This window comes from Protobothrops mucrosquamatus, unplaced genomic scaffold, assembly GCF_001527695.2.
Source record: "Protobothrops mucrosquamatus isolate PMUCROS unplaced genomic scaffold, P.Mucros_1.0 scaffold1164, whole genome shotgun sequence".
Taxonomy (NCBI): domain Eukaryota; kingdom Metazoa; phylum Chordata; class Lepidosauria; order Squamata; family Viperidae; genus Protobothrops; species Protobothrops mucrosquamatus.
The window spans coordinates 1-18,867 of record NW_015387379.1 but is presented as its reverse complement, the minus strand read 5'-3'; the positions used below and the strand labels follow the sequence as shown (position 1 = coordinate 18,867).

Genomic DNA, 18,867 nt, shown 5'->3' with positions numbered 1-18,867 from the left:
TCACATGATCACTATTTGCAGTCTTCACTGCCAGCTTCCGACAAGCAAAGTCAGTGGGGAAGCCAGCAGGCAGTGGCAAATGGCGATCACGTGAGACACAGCAACCTTGCGGAATTCACCTAACATTGATAAGATTGCTGCAACTGCAGTCGTGTGACATGCTTTACAACTGCATTGCTTAACAATGGAGTTGCGGGTCCCAGTTACCATTGTTAAACAAGGACTGTCTGTATATGAACAAACATGTGCTCTGCATGCGTAAGTCTTCTGTAAAGCCTTTGTCAGAAACATTTGTAGGGGCAACAGCCATTCAGCGGCTGCAGTCTCTGGAATGTTCTGTTTCCCCTCTGGGCCACATGGAACCTCCTCTGGGCTGCAGTTCCAGGTAGCGCCCAGCAGTTTCTGGAAGTAACTCCTCTGAATCAAAAATAGTGTGAGAAATGGTGCCTACAGAGGGTGGGTGGGTGCTTTGATGGACAACAGTGAAGCAGCAGTTTCCCTGGAAGGAGGAGGATGAAACAAGAACCACCATAGCCCGGAGCTGGATAGGAGATAGTTAGAATAGCTACTCCATAGAATCTCCCAGAGTATATCCATTAGTAAGGGTTTAGTCTAGCAAGATTCTTTGTTTGTCTGTAAGCAAACGGAACTCTGGCTGTATTGTTCTGTGTCATTTTTGGGTTTAGCCTGACAAGGAGTTTGAATGTGCCAGGTATTACGAACAAAATCTCCTCTTTTAATTTTATCTTCACAATAAACATAACTTCATTTGGAATGCCGTATCTGGGACACGCTTCCAAAATAACGAAAATCATCACAGGGAGATATTGATGGTGTTATAGGTTGGAGAGAGGATATGGAAGCTGTGATGTGTAAAAGAGAGGTAGATCCCCTTCTTTGTCAGGTAGTGGAACCTCATGTGCTACCCTTGCTTCAGAGGCAAGATGTTTTTATTTATGCATATGATTCTTTGCTCTGGATCATAACTTACTTCATGTGGATATTTGTTCCCAGGGAAGCAGGTACTTTAGAGCAGGGGTCCCCGACCCCCGGTCCATGGACCGGTACTGGGCCACGGCATGCCAGCAACAGGTCCGCACAAACAAGCAAAGCCCCATCTGCGGAATGCAAGCAGCACACAAAACCACACCCCCTCCAGTGTGCGGAAAAACCTCTCTCCACGGAACCGGTCCCTGGTGCCCAAAAGGCTGGGGAACTCTGGTTTAGAGATTGGGCTGTCTTTTTTAAGTTGGTTAACTGTAACCATATCAGAGAAATCATTCATAGTTTCAGGAAGGAGAGGTAACCTGTGGTTACCCATGTTTCTGGGATAATGTATGAGCTAGGCAGGGGATAGTAAGTGAAGAAGAGAAAATTGGGGCCCATGAAGTGAGAGTACCTGCTTGGAGTTAAAGAGTAGTGATGGGGTAACAGGAGTTTGTGAGCATGTGAAAATATCCTCCCTGGCTGTGCCTTGTGGTACTAAGTGATTGTGGCAGCCAATGCTTCAGCTGGAATGTTTGGTAGTGGCGGATGCAGCAGCTGTGGGCATCCCTAGAATAGATTCTAGTTATAAAGAGAGGGTGATGTCATGGGGAACGCATAACAGAGACATTCATGCCTGTTTGGAGCAGTATAGCAACATGGGTGGAGGAGGCAGAGAAGGAGTCAGTTAACTGTTTTTATTGCCTTCAGATTGCCTGGCTTAAGGGGGAAGGAGCCAACTTTCCAAATGTGGCCCATCTTCTTATCATCATCCTTGAAGTTACCATCACATAGACAAATCTATCTGGATAATCACCATGTGCATTTCTTTGTAGAGACCAGATACATTTTTAAAATTTATATCCTATCTTTTATTCCATGACTCACAACAAAATACATATATTACATAATCCAATGTTATTTTCACAGCAACTCTGTGAAATAAATTAAGCCGAAAGATTATAACTGACCCAATTTTTGTGATTGGAGTAAATTTAAACCTTCATCTTCTCCGTCCAGTGTTCTAACCACTGTATTATATCAAATCTGCTAAGTTGCCACCTCCAGGCATCTCTAAAACTCAAATGTAGCACTAGGCTGTTGATATCTTGGTGAATGATTTGACTGATGCATCAGACCCAGAGCCATGCAAAGATCACTTTCACCAAATTCTTAGGATGTTCTCTGAGAAAATTTAGAAAGTTACCAAACATAACAATATTGCTAGTTTTTACCTAACAAAAACAGCAGCCGAGCCCATCATTCCTTCCACAAGGTGAAAATACTATTAATCAATGCTAAAATGACTTCATAGTTGCATCCCAAATTTTTGATCCCTTTTTTAGGTAGCAGAAAGAGGAAGGAGTAATTTCACTGCAGGACAATTATCAGAGGGGAAATCTAAAATGCAACTTTTAGAAACCATACGAAGAGAAGAAAGTCAAAACCTTTCTCTGTTATTCCAAGATGCATGTTATGGAATAATATGTTAATTTCCTGGAAAGTTGATAACAGAATAGTTTAACAATTACTTAGAGAGGTGATGTATTCAAGGGCCAACTGGCTATTTTATCTTGGAATCTTTCTAGGAGGAATTGCGTTAAGATGATAATCCCGTGGTAGCAAATGAGCTATTAAATGCAAAATATAATACTATCTCTGGGCTCTTTATGAAAGAAACATGGCATATGCTGGAAGGATGTCTCCTGCTTTTTGCAGATGTAGCTTTCTGCTCTGCAGATATGTTGGGACTACAGGCTCAGAATTCATGGCAGCAGTTATTTGCCTGTGCTGACAGGTTTCCTGGAATTATGGCCCCAGTGGTGGCTGGGAAATTCTGGGAGTTGAAGTCCACCTATCTTAAAGACGCTGAGGTTGAGAAAGTCTGGTTTATGGCAAGGTAGCACATTAGCATAAGGCAGCTTCATGCACCGAATGCTTGTGGTGAAACCTTCCCGTTGTGCAATGGAAACATGGCTTGATAGCTTTCCTAGTAGGTGAACTGACCTCTTTTCAACTTCTGCCAACTCCCAAGACAACTGTTGGTGTAAACTTGCCAGGTAAGAAGATAATAACCTCTCAACAGTGTTGACTCACTGTTTCCATTTTGAGCCACCTTCCCAGGAGTATTTTAATATCTCCTCTCCTTTGCTTTGTTTTTGAAAGCCATAGACGTCAGTTAGTACAGACAGCTGTAGCGGATAGATCTATTGGTCTTGAAGACTCACTGTTACATCTGGGCTAAGGGCTGCATGCTATCAAATATTACTTGAAGGGAAACGGTGGTGGATGGTGTGCATATTCTCATCTCCCGCTTTCAAACTCACAGAGGTTGGCCACTTTAAGAAACAAAATGCTGAATTAAGGCAAGCCTTAGCCCAGTGTTTCTCAACCTTGACAATTTTAAGGCATGTGGACTTCAACTACCAGAATTCTACAGCCAGCACTGCTGGCTGTGGAATTCTGGGAGTTGAAGTCCACATGCCTTAAAATTGTCAAGGTTGAGAAACACTGCCTTAGCCTGATTCAACAGGGCTGTTTTTATATTCTTCACCCCTTGGTTATTCTGAAATAGAACAATCTTTTAATGCCTAAAATGTCCCAGGAAATGCATAAGCACCATTTTCATTGCCTCCAAGTCATCTGGAGCAGGGAAGGTTGCAATCAGTGTGCAAAGGGGGATGTCTCCTGGCTGTGCTAATGATTGTTGTGGGTTTTTTTGGGTCCTGCGTATTTTAATCTTTGTACACATTTCTTTTACTTTTTTAATACTCTCTGTTACCCAGAGTCATATAAATTGACTAAATAGATAGTTGAACAGCTAAGTGCTTGAGATTATGAACCCATACCCTAATAATTAATATGTATTTTTCTTCTTGACAGGTGGTGGCCAAGAGAGGGAAGGATTACATCCTGAAACACATCCCCATCATGCACAAAGACCAATGTGCTCTGACTGCCTCTGAAGCCCACCTTAAGTACATCAAGGAAGCTGTTCGGTTGGATGATGTAGCTGTCCATTATTATAGATTGTACAAGGTATGGAATGAGGCTACCGCAAACAAATCTTTGGGTAAAGTGACCGCTGTTCAGCCGTTTCTCACCTTTTTAATGGGACGATGCCTCCCCATTGTAATTTTTAACCATTTACCTATCATATGAATCTTTCACATCATAAAAATAAAATAAAAAATTCTTTTGAGTGTAGGCTTGGTGGCACATTTTAAATTGCAAGTTAAGAAGCTACAGTTTTTTTTAATAGCCCCTTTTCAAAAACTGGTGATAAAGATGTGCGGTGAATTCCTAAGCTGTGAGCATTGTGCTGCCTGGCAGCTGAGATTCAGGAGGATGTTACCTGGACTGGCACTAACTTTGTTGGATGTAATCATGATCCTTTAGTAATTGCTTTGCAAGCAAATGTTTGAAATGTTTTTCAAAATGACAATGGGAGTGTGGATTATTCAGTGAGTTGAGTAATGTGCACAGCTCAGAGGAAAGATGGCTTAATAATAGGAACGGACCAGAATTAATTTCCCATCTTGCATTTAAGAAGATAATGCTATCCAGAACCTGATCCAGAGAGTGATACGTTAGCTTGCTGAATATTTTTCAAATAATTGAAGTGCACTGCCCAATAGCAGCATAAGTTCCACATTGCAGGAACTGTTCAAGGTCATTGGGATGAAATTCTCTGTAGGGCCTGACTTTTGCAAATTCAAGGGCTCCACTATGGATTTCTTTACCTGTGCACATCCCAAATATTAGAGCCAGGACTGGAGACAGTCTCTGATTGTTTATAATGACATAGTGTATGTTGGGAGTGGATATATTTTTAGATATTGAAAAAAAATATTGATATTTTCTAGATACTGAATTACACAGTGCAGTCTTTTAAGAATCCAAAATTACCCCATTTAGAGTGATACATTCATTGCTCAATTGGCATTCATTGAATTGTGTTTTGGGTATATTCAAATACAGCTGTAATTGTTAAATGGAGCTTTTATTTGCAAAGATGTGTACTTCCAAATGCTAGCTGTTTGTAGGAAGCAAGCAGGAGATGCTGCCGTATGTGTCATCTAGCTATTTTGTTGGAAAGCTAAGCCTTCCCTCCAAATACTCCTCCAAAGCAAAATAAAAGTAAGAAAACCCTCCAAGCTCAAAATGCTGACCTCACCTACTCCAAAATAATTTTGGAGGTGCCAAAGGGATGATGCTGAAAGAGAATGAAGTTGTGGGTTATACTCCTGCATCTTCATCCTGGTCTTTCTGAGGATTATATGGTTGTGGTCCAACCAATTCTTGCGGTGCTAAAAAAAACAACAACCCTCAAATCCTCCTTTCATTTGGGTCTTGATATAGGAATGCTTCTTTTCTCAATCAGCTAGTGAATATGTGTACAGCTCAGGTTGTCATTGATGTGTCAGCCAACCGCATTGTGTGAGAAAATAATGCAAGTGTATTTTCTCTCTTGTAGGACAAGAAAGAAATTGAGGCTTCCCTCTCTCTTGGGCTTACCACAAAGGGAATCCAGATATTCCAGGTACATGTTTCCATAACTGACTTACTGGTACAGACCATTCAGTTACCTGTCCAGACATGATTGAGGCCATTTCTTTTCCAGGATTCTGGCAGAGGTGCACAAGCTGTGGTCCCAGGGTCTTACGTAATTCCTCAAAGCCTTAGATGTGGACCCAGAGACCTTCAAATTTACTTTTTTTAAAACTCTGAAAGGTGAAAAGTATTAAATGCCTGACCCAAGAACAATATTGGGTTTAATTTTAAAATGAAATGAAATAATTCCGGGGGTCCTGTCACCTAGGGGTAGGCAACCTCGGCGCTTTTATGACTCATGAACTTCAACTTCCAGAATTCTGGGAGTTGAAGTCCATGAGTCATAAAAGCGCCGAGGTTGCCTACCCCTGCCCTATAACATACATTCCATACACACTCAAAGCTGAAGTGCGGCCTTTCATCTGGAAAATGTTGCATCCTCCAGCTGTTGAGCTGAATCTTTTCTTTTACTTTTTTTGCAACAGCGTAACGGAGCAGGAAGATGTTTCTCGGCCTAGTTTTTGCAAAGTGAGCACTGGAAAAGTGCTCCAGCATGCTACATCCTGCTCAGTAGAAGGATTTTTTGTTGTTGTTGTTAAAAATACTGTTCTTTGAACCCAATTCTGCAAAGCTTATTATCTAAGTGAATTAAACATTTTGAGTAAATAATGTAAATAAATAGAGTAAACCCCACCTCCCCCCCCCCCCGTGCTTCCTGATGCCCCTCCGCTCATCTTTTTAGTAGCCCCAGGGCAAGATGGGCAGCAAACAAATTTAACAAGAAATAAAAGAGTCATAATTTCATTGTTGAAATTCTGTAGCTCGTATGCAAACCTAACCTGAAGCATATACCAGTATGATATTCTGGTTAAGATGGTGAAGTACAAGGTTCAAATCCACCCCCATTTATGGAAGCTCACTGGATGACTTTGAACTAGTGCCTTATTCTTAGCCAGCTTACCTGAAGACCTGGGAATTGCTGTTTTAGAGGAAAATTGGAAAAGAGTATTTATGCTAAATATTTTTTTATTCCAAAAAGAAATAAAAAATACAAACTGAATGAATGAATGCGGCTTTCTGCATTATTTTATACGCTGTTGGTAACTGAGTAGGCAAACATTCCAGATGCTGGCTCAAGATCACGTACTGTAGCTGGCTTTTTGCCTAAGGAAGGACTAGAACTCACAATCTCCCAGTTTCTAGCTTGATATCTTAACCGCTATACCAAACTGGCTGTCTATCCCTGCAGCTCTTAACAGAAAAAAAAGTTATCTGCCAAATCTAATCAGCCAGTCCAATCTAAACAGCACGAGCAGTACCTCATATGCAATGTGACAAGCATCATGTCAAGCAAATCATTTGAAAACCTCATGCATCTACTTTCTTTTTGACTTATGAAATGAAAAATGATGGCTGAATTCAGTGAGCAGCGCACATTGCTTCAGTTTAAAAGCTGCATATTTTCTAAGATAAGTGGAGCATAATCAGGTTATCTTTTTTCTTCACTCTTCCAGAATATAAACAGTGAAAGACAACAGCTGTATGACTTCCCTTGGACGAACGTAGGAAAACTTGTATTTGTGGTGAGTAGGAAAATCCCAAAGTTGGATCCTCCTTAGTGAAGGCATTTTGATACCATATATAATATGACAAACACGGTGAGATGGAGACAACCAGAGACAGAACTTCAAGAAAAGCCCTACAAAGCCAGGCTAAACTGAAGCCTCTGTCCTTTGGTGAACTTCATGCCTCTTGTCTTTGCAGGGCAAGAGATTTGAGATTCTGCCTGATGGCCTGCCATCTGCTCGCAAGCTCACCTACTACACTGGCTGTCCTTTGCGATCTCGGCATCTCCTGCAACTCCTGAGCAATAGCCATCGCCTTTACATGAACCTGCAACCGCTCCTGCGCCAGATCAGGAAGCTAGAGGAGAATGAAGGTAGCAATCTGCCAATTTGAAACAATATATGCATTTCTTGACTTCATGGTAGCACCCACTGTACATGAAGCCATACATAGGCTCCATCGTTCTGAGCCAACAGTTCAGGTGCATAGGTTAAGTATGGGTGGGTTACCTTCTTTCATGTATGATTCTTCCAGAGAAAAAACAATATCGTGAGTCCTACATCAGCGATGCCCTGGACCTTGATATGGATCAACTGGAAAAGCGTTCCCGAGCCAGCGGAAGTAGTTCAGGCAGTGTGAAGCACAAGCGTCTCTCCCGCCACTCAACTGCGAGCCATAGCAGCTCCCACACCTCTGGAATTGAGACTGATCCAAAGCCCAGGGAACGGGGGGCTGAGGAGGACTTCATGGTGGCTGCTGTCCATCGCCAGCTGAGGGCTTGCAGCTCTATGACCAGTCATGGTAGTTCTCATACCTCTGGAGTAGAAAGCAGTGAGAAGGAACGCCTGGAGGAGGACTCCTCTCAGGAGGATGGTAACTGTCCATATTTGGTTCATTCTTTGCCCAGTAAATATAGAGTTTGGGTTTGTTGGTTTGTTTGATTCCTGAATTGGGATTCAAGTTCCAGAATATGGAATATAGTAATACTTTACATGGATGATAAATTTTTTCATGTACAGTACTGTCTATTTATTTACTTTTTAGATTAGATTAGATAACTTTTATTGTCATTTTTTCCTGTGGGCACAATGGCACACATTAAAAATGAAATTTAGTTGCTTCCTCTCAAAGTGTACACATATATAACACACATTTAAAACATACTATATACAACATATGTATAGACCTACATCCTTACATATAAGTAACATATAAATATTATTCACTGTTCATCTTGAATACATAATGGAAGGAGAAAGCTTTATTTTTCACAAGGTTGATAATGTAGATGTTTTTGTATTTTCTATATCATCTATTGATTTAGAAATATATATTTTATATTTTTTTTCTTTATGCATTTTGGAGATGATGATGATGATGATGATGATGATGATGATGATGATGATGATGATGATGATGATGATGAAGATGATATAGAGTTGGAAGGGACCTTGGAGGTCTTCTAGTCCAACCTCCTGCTCAGGCAGGAAACCCTATACCATTTCAGACAAATGGTTGTCCAGTCTCTTCTTAAAAACTTCCAGGGTTGGAGCATTCACAGTTTCTGGAGGCAGGTTGTTCCACTGATTAATTGTTCTAACTGTCAGGAAGTTTCTCCTTAGTTCTAGGTTGCTTCTCTCTTTGATTAGTTTCCATCCATTGCTTCTTGTCCTGCCTTCAGGAGCTTTGGAGAACAGCTTGACTGCCTCTTCTTTGTGGCAGCCCCTGAGATATTGGAACATGGCTATCATGTCACCCCTAGTCCTTCTCTTCATTAAACTAGACACACCCAATTCCAGCAACCGTTCCTTATATGTTTTAGTCTCCAGTCCCCTGATCATCTTTGTTGCTCTTCTCTGTACTCTTTCTAGAGTCTCAACATCTTTCTAGAGTCCCAACATCATGGTGACCAAAAATATTTGATGATGTTTGTTAATTGTAGTTCAATAAAGACATTGAAAAATTTAAAACAATAAATTCAAAATATCAAATTTGAAAAGCAATTTTGCAACAGCCTTTGGAATGACTTTTCTCTGCTTGAGTTTCTGGAGACCCACTGCCAATTAGCATAACCAGTTTTCTGATATGCTGGGTATCAACTCACATAATTTCTCAGAATCAAAGGGATTCTGGATATTAGTCCAACACATCTATAGGGAACCACCAATCTTTGAGGGACTGATATACACTAGGTTTTTTTCAAACTCTGTTCTGCAAGAACCTATGGATGCATAAGAACTTGATGGGGTTTATTTTTGAACACAGTCAGTTTTTATCTAGAGCTTTGCCTCTTGATTAGAGTTTTGTGGAATTTTTAATTATCAATTTCCACTGCCTGAAAAGATTTGAAAACTGGTAGAGACAGTGCTCAGCTAGAGGGACCAATGGCCTGACTTTGCATCCTTCTTCTGCTTCGGTTTCTATGTCATTATCTCTTTAGTATTTCCTATTATTAAAAATATCCCAGGCTATATTCTCAAGATTAAAGAGCGGGAAAATACAAGATGAACAAAGCATGCCAGCATTCTCCCAGCAGGTGTCAGGTTTTCTTCCTTTTTTATTTTTATTGAAGTTTGGTGGAAGCCAGAAGGAAGTTATCACGAGTGAAGAAATGGCCCCATACTAATCCTTTCCATGTGGATTTCATCCTGTCCTGCAGCTGGTGGGACAAAGAGCCTAGAAGGAAAAGGGGGATGTGCATCAGCTTCCTCTGTTATTTCTCTGCATTTGATTGCTGCCTCCCGCAGCTGCTTTTCATTCTGGGAACAAAAGAAAAGGCACCCTATGTCTTGTACTTCCCCTTTAGATTTTTTTGGCCTAAACCATTAGGAAAAAAAGTGGTGTTGCTTTGTCTGGATCTCCCAAATTCATCTATAGCTATTGTAAAGATGAGATGATGCTTTGTTGTACCCACAGTCTTGTCAATGTAGCTGTTCCAGCTCCTCCTCTCACCTGGCATTTATTCTCTCTTTGTTTCAGAAATAGAGATGCTGGTTGATGATCCTCGAGATCTTGAGCCAACAAGCGAAACATCTATGGATGAGGTCAATCCTGATGTTTGTATTTACATCACAGAGGACATGCTGATGGCCCGGAAGTTTAATGGACATTCAGGTAATATACCTGAGTTTATTGTAAGGAACAAAAGAATAACCCTAATATTTTTATTACTATTACAAAAGCTTCAAAGAAATGTAGATATATACACTCCATGCAACATATCAATTATTTAATGATAAATAAAGAAGTAACCATTCATTTCAAGTTAGCAGTTTCCAGCAGAGTAGGTGTATCAGACTTAATTTTTAACATCTTGTATTTTATATACCAAACTGTGCCATATCAGGATGAATTTTGACCATCTTCGCTCAAATAATTTTCAGGGTGAGAGAATAACAGAGTTGGAAAGGACCCTGGAGGTCTTCTAGTCCAACCCCCTCCTCAGGCAGAGAACCCTATACCATTTCAGACAAATGATTGTCCAATCTCTTCTTAAAAACTTCCAGTGTTGGAGCATTCACAGCTTCTGGAGGCAAGTTGTTCCATCCATTGTTTCTTGTCCTGCCTTCAGGTGCTTTGGAGAATAGCTTGACTCCCTCTTCTTTGTGGCAACCCCTGAGATATTGGAACACTGCAATCATGCCACCCCTCATCCTTCTCTTCATTAAACAAGGACAGCCTTCCTTGCACAGGATCCTCCAGAAAAATGATTTCATAATCCCTAGTTAACATGGGAATTGAAGTCTGCACATATGGAGAGCACCTGGTTAAGGAAAATTCTGTTTATTTCATTGACTCATTGTTGATGTACTTAGAATTCTGTAAAGGCCAGTTAAAAAATAACAGAGTCATATGATTTTACAATGCAATCCAATACCAAAAGTGGACTTTAAATGTACTGTATTCTGTGCAATACTTACAATACCATAAAAACTACATGCTGATTGAATCAGGAAAACATCTCACCTCTTTTGGTTTTTATTTTTTTTGTCACCTAACTCAGGATTAGTTGTCAAAGAAGTGAATTCGTCTACTTCCAGCTCTTCAGAGACAGTGGTAAAACTTCGTGGCCAGAGCATTGATTCATTGCCACAGGTTTGTGAAATAGATGGGAAAAACCAAATCAGACTGAATGGGTGGATGTCCATGACAGAATATAGCATTTTAATGGCAGCTAGTCATAAAAAGGAATGGAAGCAAAACCACTGTTTTGGGAATGGTAGAAAAATCCCTTCCATATGTTTTCATTTATCTGTTACATTTCAAGCATCACATGATGTTTTAATGCTGTCTTCTACTTTCGTCTGTTTGCAATACAATACCTTAACTATAGGCAAAAAAAGGAGAAGTAAAACAAATACACCGGATTATTGTTTGACAAGCACCTTATCAGGCACTTTAAGCTTTGGGATAATCCAAAAATCTCAATGAAAATTGTTTGGCTGAGTTTGCACAAAAAGTCAGTCTAGGCTAAAATGTAATTCAGTTGTTGGTGGATCAGTGTCTTATAGTAATACAGTTTTTATCTTAGTATGTTGTGTGAAGGACTCACCCACAAAATAGGGTTTGTTACTTATTTTTATTCATCAAACAAAAAATTGTTTGAGGAATTCAAACAAAGAAAATAAGAAAATCAAAATGTGACAGGGACAATGGGCACACCAGTGCACTTATGCACGCCCCCTTAAATATGGAGAGAGGTCCACAGAAGTTAAGTTGGAATTAAAGCTGTGAAAGTTAATAGCTGAAATAAATGAATCAGATAAGATAGTCCAGACTTTGAGAATTCTGTTACAAACATTGATTTTTTTACAATCGAGTTTAGAGCAGTTAACATTAAGTTTAAAGGGGTTGTTTGCACACATTACATTATGATTAAAGCTAAAAAAAAGTCATTTACAGATGAAGCGTTACTATGTACAATTTTGTATGCAATACCTAAGTTTCAACATGTTGAAACCAACATGTGATGTGATTACAGTGATTGTGCTTTGTCAGCCCATGTTTACAAGTTAATGTATTGTTTGAACTCAGCCTGTGTGTCTTCTCAAGTTCCTACTCTCCTGAGAGAAGAGGCTAAATTTGGGGAAAGATCATTCTTTTCCCAGTCAGATTGAAGAGCCGTCAACAGCAGCAGCAACAACAAAACCTCAGGATATTTAGATCAATATCAAATTGTATTTAAAGAACCTACCAGACAGAGATAAAACGAATTGTTCCATACAACTTGAGGGACTCAGAATAAGGAAGGGCAAATTAAAACTTTCCTTATTTTCTACAGAGCATCTGTCAGAAGCCAAGGACCTCCACTGATCGCCACAGCCTAAGTCTGGATGACATTCGGCTCTACCAAAAAGACTTCTTGCGCCTGGCGAGCCTATGCCAAGAGACAGCACAGAGTTATACATTTGGGTGTGGCCATGGATTGGCTGAAGAGGGTCTGTATTGCAACGGCTGTTTAGCTCAGCAGTGCATCAATATCCAAAACGCTTTTCCCGTCAAAAGAGCCAGCAAATACTTTTCCTTGGACCTTGCCCATGAAGACGTTCCAGAATTTGTTGTCTGATGCTGACATTGGGTGCTATAGCAAGACAACGCAGTGTTTCCAGTTCCAAAAACTGGTGTGCCAAACAGGAATTTCCCCGCTCAATGGTTTCCCCAGGATACTAAAAAAAAAAATCAAGGCCTTGTAAACTGTTGCACTTTTATAAAAGCTTATCCTATTTGCGGGCTCTTCAGCATCGATGTTTGCCGGGAGGCAGAATTTGATTCGGTTAAAAATCAGTTGGATTTAGAAGACCTGGTCTCTTCTTTTGAAAGCAGCCAACTTGGAGAACCTCTTGTTTCACAAGAAGGGTGCACAATGTTTACTCTGAATATAGACGTATCTCTTGTATTTTTTTTTTTTATTTGCCTTATCGGAGCTCTTCTGTGCTATGCATACCACAGATTTTTGCATCACCTTTGCAGTTTAGTTTTTCCCCTTGTGAGAATAATCGTGTTAGTTCTTCTTCTCCATTCCCATTGGTTGTGCCATGTCAAGCCAAAGAAATGCACCCTCCAAAGTGGGTGACATCAAAGACAGAGCTATAAGCAATAACTAACCCAAAGGATATCTGTGTAGAAAAGTTGCTCAGAGGATGAAAGCAACTTGAGATGCAATGAATCCATCTTGTGATCTCCCCCCTCACAAAAAAAAAGTATGTAAGCTTTTGATCCAAATGGAATATCTTTGTGCTATTTATAAAGTTTACCAAAAAAAAAAAACCCACCTGAACCAAAACAAGCAAATGAACAACAACAAAAAAATCCCCAAACAGATGTTAGGTGGTTTGGGAAACTTTCTGGAATCTTTGTTGTTTCAAAAGGGAAAAAAATGAGGATGTAGCAATAGGATTTGCTGACCAAAAGTACCTTAAGTTCAGAGAGAGAGAGAGAGAGAGAGAAAGAGAAAGAAAGCATGTGTGAGAGAGAGTGAATATAAAAATATGCACATTGCAGAAAAGAGTATATGTTTAATGTATTTTTGAAAATATAAAAGTCAATTTATGTTTTATTTTGGTTTTGATTTCAGTGCTTTTCGAAAAGAGAAATTAATGCTTCCTTTCAAACTGCATGTATAGACAATCGTGCAAATGCACATCTTACATATGGTTAAAACAGCTTCTTTTTCAGGTTTTTTGTTTCGTTTTGTTGCTATTGAACATAATAAGAGGAGAGAGTTATTTCTGCATTGCAAAGGTGCTTCCCTGCTCCAGTATTTTTTTTAACTAAACTTTTGCTTCCATGTATCATGAGATGTTCCTCTTCCCTTTTCTGGAAAGGGGAAAGATTTCTATCTTGTTTCAGTGTTAGATCAATGAACAAGTGTGACTTTCAAGGGGAATGCTCTGATTTTATGTCTGCAATAGGTTGTAACAAAAGCTCCATTTAGCTGCCATCCTCCTATCTCCAAAGAGGAGATCACCGTGGGATCTTTTTTAGGTGGCTCCATTGTAAGACTGTCAACCCTTCCATTGTCTAAGCACACCGAGGGGAAGGAAGGAACGTCCATAGAACAGAGATAGGAGAAAATGCTATCCAATACATTTTCCCTGCAGCACTGTGACTGGTCTTGCGCAACACTATTGGTCTGTGACTGGTCTTGCGCAACACTATTTCTAGTAACTGCACAACATGCAAAAGCTTGGTTAATTTTAACCTTGATTATTTGTTATTATTTGTTAGCATATTTCATAACGGAGTCCCTTATTTAGTTTGTAGCGGCTTTCTGCAAATCCAGGAGTAGGTTGATTCAGCTGCCAATTAAGAGCAATATATGAATCCAACCACCCTGTACTCTTAGCAAAAAAAAAATCCAGTGTAGCATTTATAACTTAAAAATGGATTATGAGTAATTGCCCGTTTTTAGTAGATTGGAAAAAATAGAAATATTTACATATTGCTTCTTCACTGTGGGCTTCAGGGTGCCAGACTGTCAGAAACGTGTGTCTCAATAACCAACACATTTTCTTCCGTTCCTTCCCCAAGAGAATTGAGGATTTCAATCTCCACCAAGAGTTTTGAGGTCCATCTTTGCCTCCTTACCTCTTTACCGTTGTGCTTTAGGGGTCCCTTCAGCCATTGGTTAGGTCCACAAGACTTGCACGTAATAGACTAGGATATATGCATACAGCAAATGCTTATTTTACTATCCATGTATCTGCACGTAATTATTTTGCAGTCTCCTATGAAACGAAATATGCAAATACCACCTGCAGTAGGCCACTCTGTGGCAGCAGTTAATCAGCCTTGATTGAAACTAGTTAACATGGGACCTGGTTTGTGTTTGAGTAGGAGCCCAGCAGAAATTCTATAGGCCGGGAAGATACGAAAACATCCCTAATCACAATGGCAGACCACTTTCAGCTTGTTCCCATGAAAATAATACAGATGCTTCTGTGGCATCACTAAGCCAAGGGAGATTTTATCTTTAGGACCTAGAAGTAGATAGGTCTTCCTATGCTGGCAACATGCCATGCAAAGCATTTGCTGGTGTGTGACATTTTCTACTAGACCATAGTATAGTTCTCTGGAAGACCCCGATGCTTGTCAGTGTTCTAGATGGCTAACTTTTCTGATCTCTGGTCCCAGGGTACCTGGAGATTTTGCATGACTTGTGGATAAATTCTCCTCCTGACATATTTGCAGCACTTTCAGGAGGAGAACTTCCTGTCTCAGAGGACAGCAGCCATGGACTTCTTTGTGGTGGGAAAGGGGCAGAGTTTCTCCTTTATCAGGAATTGTTCTGGTGGCACAGTAATTTTCAGCCACTATTGGGAGAAGTGCATTCACAAACAAAATAAAAAGATTCATAGCATATTGCCTTAAATATATATATATTTGTGAGATTTTGTAATCATAGCCATAGTATTGCCATATTTTGATATATGGTATTTTTCTAACTGAAAACATACACACATCACACACACACACACACACAAATATATAAATATACGTATCTCTTTGCACACACACAAAGGATATTTTTATTTTTTAAAAATTAGTACAATATTTTACTTAGGGGGGTGTCAGGTGATGCCAAAATCAGATGATGGGTATTTTGTTGGGTCAGTAAGGATTGTATAAATCAGCTGTCAAATGATGATGATAAAAGTTGGCCAGCATGTGGGCACTGAGATATTTACATCTTTGGTGAACTTGTTGCTGCTTCCTTTGGATAGCAGTACAAATAGCAGTGTCAATGCACTGATATTTTTCTCTTCATAAATTCCAGTGGGTTGACACAGCTTAGTAATTGTCTACCTTCAGTGAAGCACCGTGCCACGGGTCTTTATTTTGATAAACTTTTTCTCCCATCTGGTAGGTCATGTTGGGTCTGTTGGATGATGCAAGCTTGAAGTAATGTGATATTGCCATGTGTTATATTGTCCTTTCTACTTGCTAAGCTGTTTATTGCATCATCTGGAGCACTGACAGGAGTGACTCATCCATATCCGTGCAAAGAAAGCTCTTCTTGGGAAGATATTTGTCAGAAAGGATGAGACCCAGTTTCACAGTCTGAATTTCTCCAGCTGCCTGGCATAAATTCAGAAGGGTTCTCCCCTTTCACAATGCCACATAGGGTATATGCAGAGAGATTGATCAGTCTCCCAAATCTACCCAAAATTTGCTTCATGCACAGCAATAATAAAACGTGTAACACACTGGATAAACTATAAAAAGCTTCCAACTGTCCCAGCCCAAACAAATCCAGCACAATTCTTGGATTATGAATTGCTATTAGAAGTTTACCTGTTGTATACCATCAAAAATTGCCTATTGTAAATACCAGGTAATATCAGTCTAAGATTTGGTGTTCCACAAATTTACTTGTATTGTGAAATAATAGTCTGAAATCAAATAAAGACCCATGTAAACAGATAAATGAGGCTGGCTGGGTAGGAGAACATGGTATTAAAACCATATTATCATTCCTTCGGTTGCCTTAAACTTCTGCCATATACTACTTATTTGAATCTTGAGTTGTCTGCTTCAACACATTCTCCTTTTTTGTCTCATGCTTGTATCTGATTTTAAAGATGTTCTCATCCAGAAGCCTGATGTGTTGCCCAAAAGCGAGGCCCATATTGTCACTGCTTTGTGGTGTGTGTGCAGGGGGGAGGGGGAACCACCCCAGTGTCATTGTTCAGTGGGATGAAAGAGGTTTTATGGAGTGAAACTGTTTCTGGGATGGATTCAAGAACAGTGTCACTCAGAACAATACGTTATGTTGAAATAAGTTTTTCAGGTTTAGAAGCAGCAGAGATGGGGGCCGCTCCCCAAATCACCAAAGTAAAATTTAATTGCTTATAACATAACAGGAGTAATTGAAATACTGCAATGAAAGTATCTGACTAGACTCCAGAAGAGCACTGGTGAAAAATAATCACATGAGTCCATATTGTTTGAGAAATATACCAAAAATATTTTCCTCAAATTCACAAAACTGAGGAAGTTGGTTTAAAAAGAAATATACTGTATTTGGTGAGTTCCACGGTACACACGGGAGTTCCTTGTTGGTTGACAGACACTTCGGAGGCTGAATTTAAACTTAGGAAAATTTAAGCCATGGAAAAAAGAATTGGTAAATTAGTAATTCAATGTTTCGCCTATCTCTGCTTCTAAAATCTAATCTTGGCAGCATCCCTAGTTATGTCAACTGAAAGACAAGAGGCTGAGCAAATATGGCTATCAAGAAATATTCATAAGCAACAGAATAGAATCTGCGGGTGAAGGTTCATTCTCTGAGCTTGAGGGTTGGTTTCTGAACATTTTGTTACCAGGCTAGGTAACATCTTCAGCATTGTTTAGGGCAGGGGTAGGCAACCTTGGCTCAGGAATTCTGGGAGTCTAAGTCCACGAGTCATAAAAGAGCCAAGGTTGCCTACCCCTGGTTTAGGGGATGTCTGTGTCAGTGTTCTACTTATATAAGGGCTTCAGGTGTGTGAGTGTCAAGTGAGGGTCTTGTGATGGGCCAGGTGTGAGTCATCAGAGAGAGGCTTGTGATGGGGAGGTATAGCCTCTCTCTGATGACTTACACCTGGCCCATCACCCTGACACAGACATTCACTAAACACTGCTGAAGATGTTATCTAGCCTGGTAATGAAACATTCGGAAACAAACCCTCATCCTACAACTGAGCTACAGATATTCGCCACTATTGCAAAATAATAGAATCTTTTTCCAGTTCCAGTGCTTTTTCCTCTTCTCCATAAGAGGTTGCTTCCATTCATTCACAAAGGATTCTGACTTTCCTAAATCGATATATCCTCCAGATGTATGGATTACCACTCAGAATTCCTCAGCAGGCATGACTGGCTGAGAAGTTTTGAAGCTAAGGTCTACACATGTGAAAGATGTCCAGGTTAAGGAAGGTTGAAGTAACTCTGCCTAAAAGGTATTGTTGATTCCAATATTGGTTTCAATATCTGGGTAGCCCAAATGTGAATGGGTTTGTGGGCAAGTGAGAAACTATGAACACCATCTTGAAAAGGGGTATCCACCACTTCATTGATGGTGTGCTGTGGCTTACAGCCAGAGAAGCTAGCAATTATTCTCAATCAACACATGTCAGAAGGAACTCTTGCCAAGTGTGGTTTAAACACAAGGAGGTTCAAAGAAGCTCTTAATGTTGCAGATGTTGTCCAACAAAGCTGTATGGTGTTGTATTTTTCTATATAAAACTATATACTTTTGCATTTCTGAGAACTCTTTAGCGGGTATGGAGTGTCTTTGGCTTCCATCACTGTTGCTGCTAGTTCACCTTCTGGCAGCAGCTATTCCACAGCACAAGTGAATGACTTACTCCTTTCTATGAAAGGCCTTTCCCCTTGGAAAGTGGAATGCAAGCAATTGAACAAGCTCTAAGGAATGCAGCCAATGTATTTTGTTATGCAGAAAGTTTGTGGTGCGCCTTTTGTGGTACAGTTCTAAGAAATGACAATAAAAGTCACAGTTTACATTGCTGACAGCTCTTCTGGTCTTCATTTCAATTGAATTACCAGCACTTATGAACCCTGATGGTTAAGGAAAATCATTTCAATGCTGTACAGAAGTTGCCTCTTAGGCAGTCATGAATCTGTGTGAAGGGAAATTGGAGAAGAGAGCATGGAAAACATTGTGCAGCCTCCTGATGTTAGTGCTATAAGGTAGACCAAACTAAAACAAATGTCTTATGGGTCTAAAGCTGTTTTTAATTGAAACAGCTATAATAACAGAAT

At 39.9% G+C, this 18,867-nt stretch overlaps 1 protein-coding gene across 1 annotated transcript in view; it reads left to right on the top strand.

The window, feature by feature from the left end:
• FRMD6 (FERM domain containing 6) overlaps positions 1-14,452 on the top strand; it is a 104,838-nt gene extending 90,386 nt beyond the window's left edge. Inside the window, exons 8-15 of the mRNA XM_015820699.1 lie at positions 3,868-4,023; positions 5,462-5,527; positions 7,053-7,121; positions 7,303-7,477; positions 7,639-7,977; positions 10,084-10,218; positions 11,108-11,199; positions 12,386-14,452. Of these exons, the coding sequence (XP_015676185.1) occupies positions 3,868-4,023; positions 5,462-5,527; positions 7,053-7,121; positions 7,303-7,477; positions 7,639-7,977; positions 10,084-10,218; positions 11,108-11,199; positions 12,386-12,670 (1,317 nt within the window). The 3' untranslated portion in view covers positions 12,671-14,452. The remainder of the gene's footprint in view (positions 1-3,867; positions 4,024-5,461; positions 5,528-7,052; positions 7,122-7,302; positions 7,478-7,638; positions 7,978-10,083; positions 10,219-11,107; positions 11,200-12,385) is intronic.
• The last annotated feature ends 4,415 nt before the right edge of the window (positions 14,453-18,867 follow it).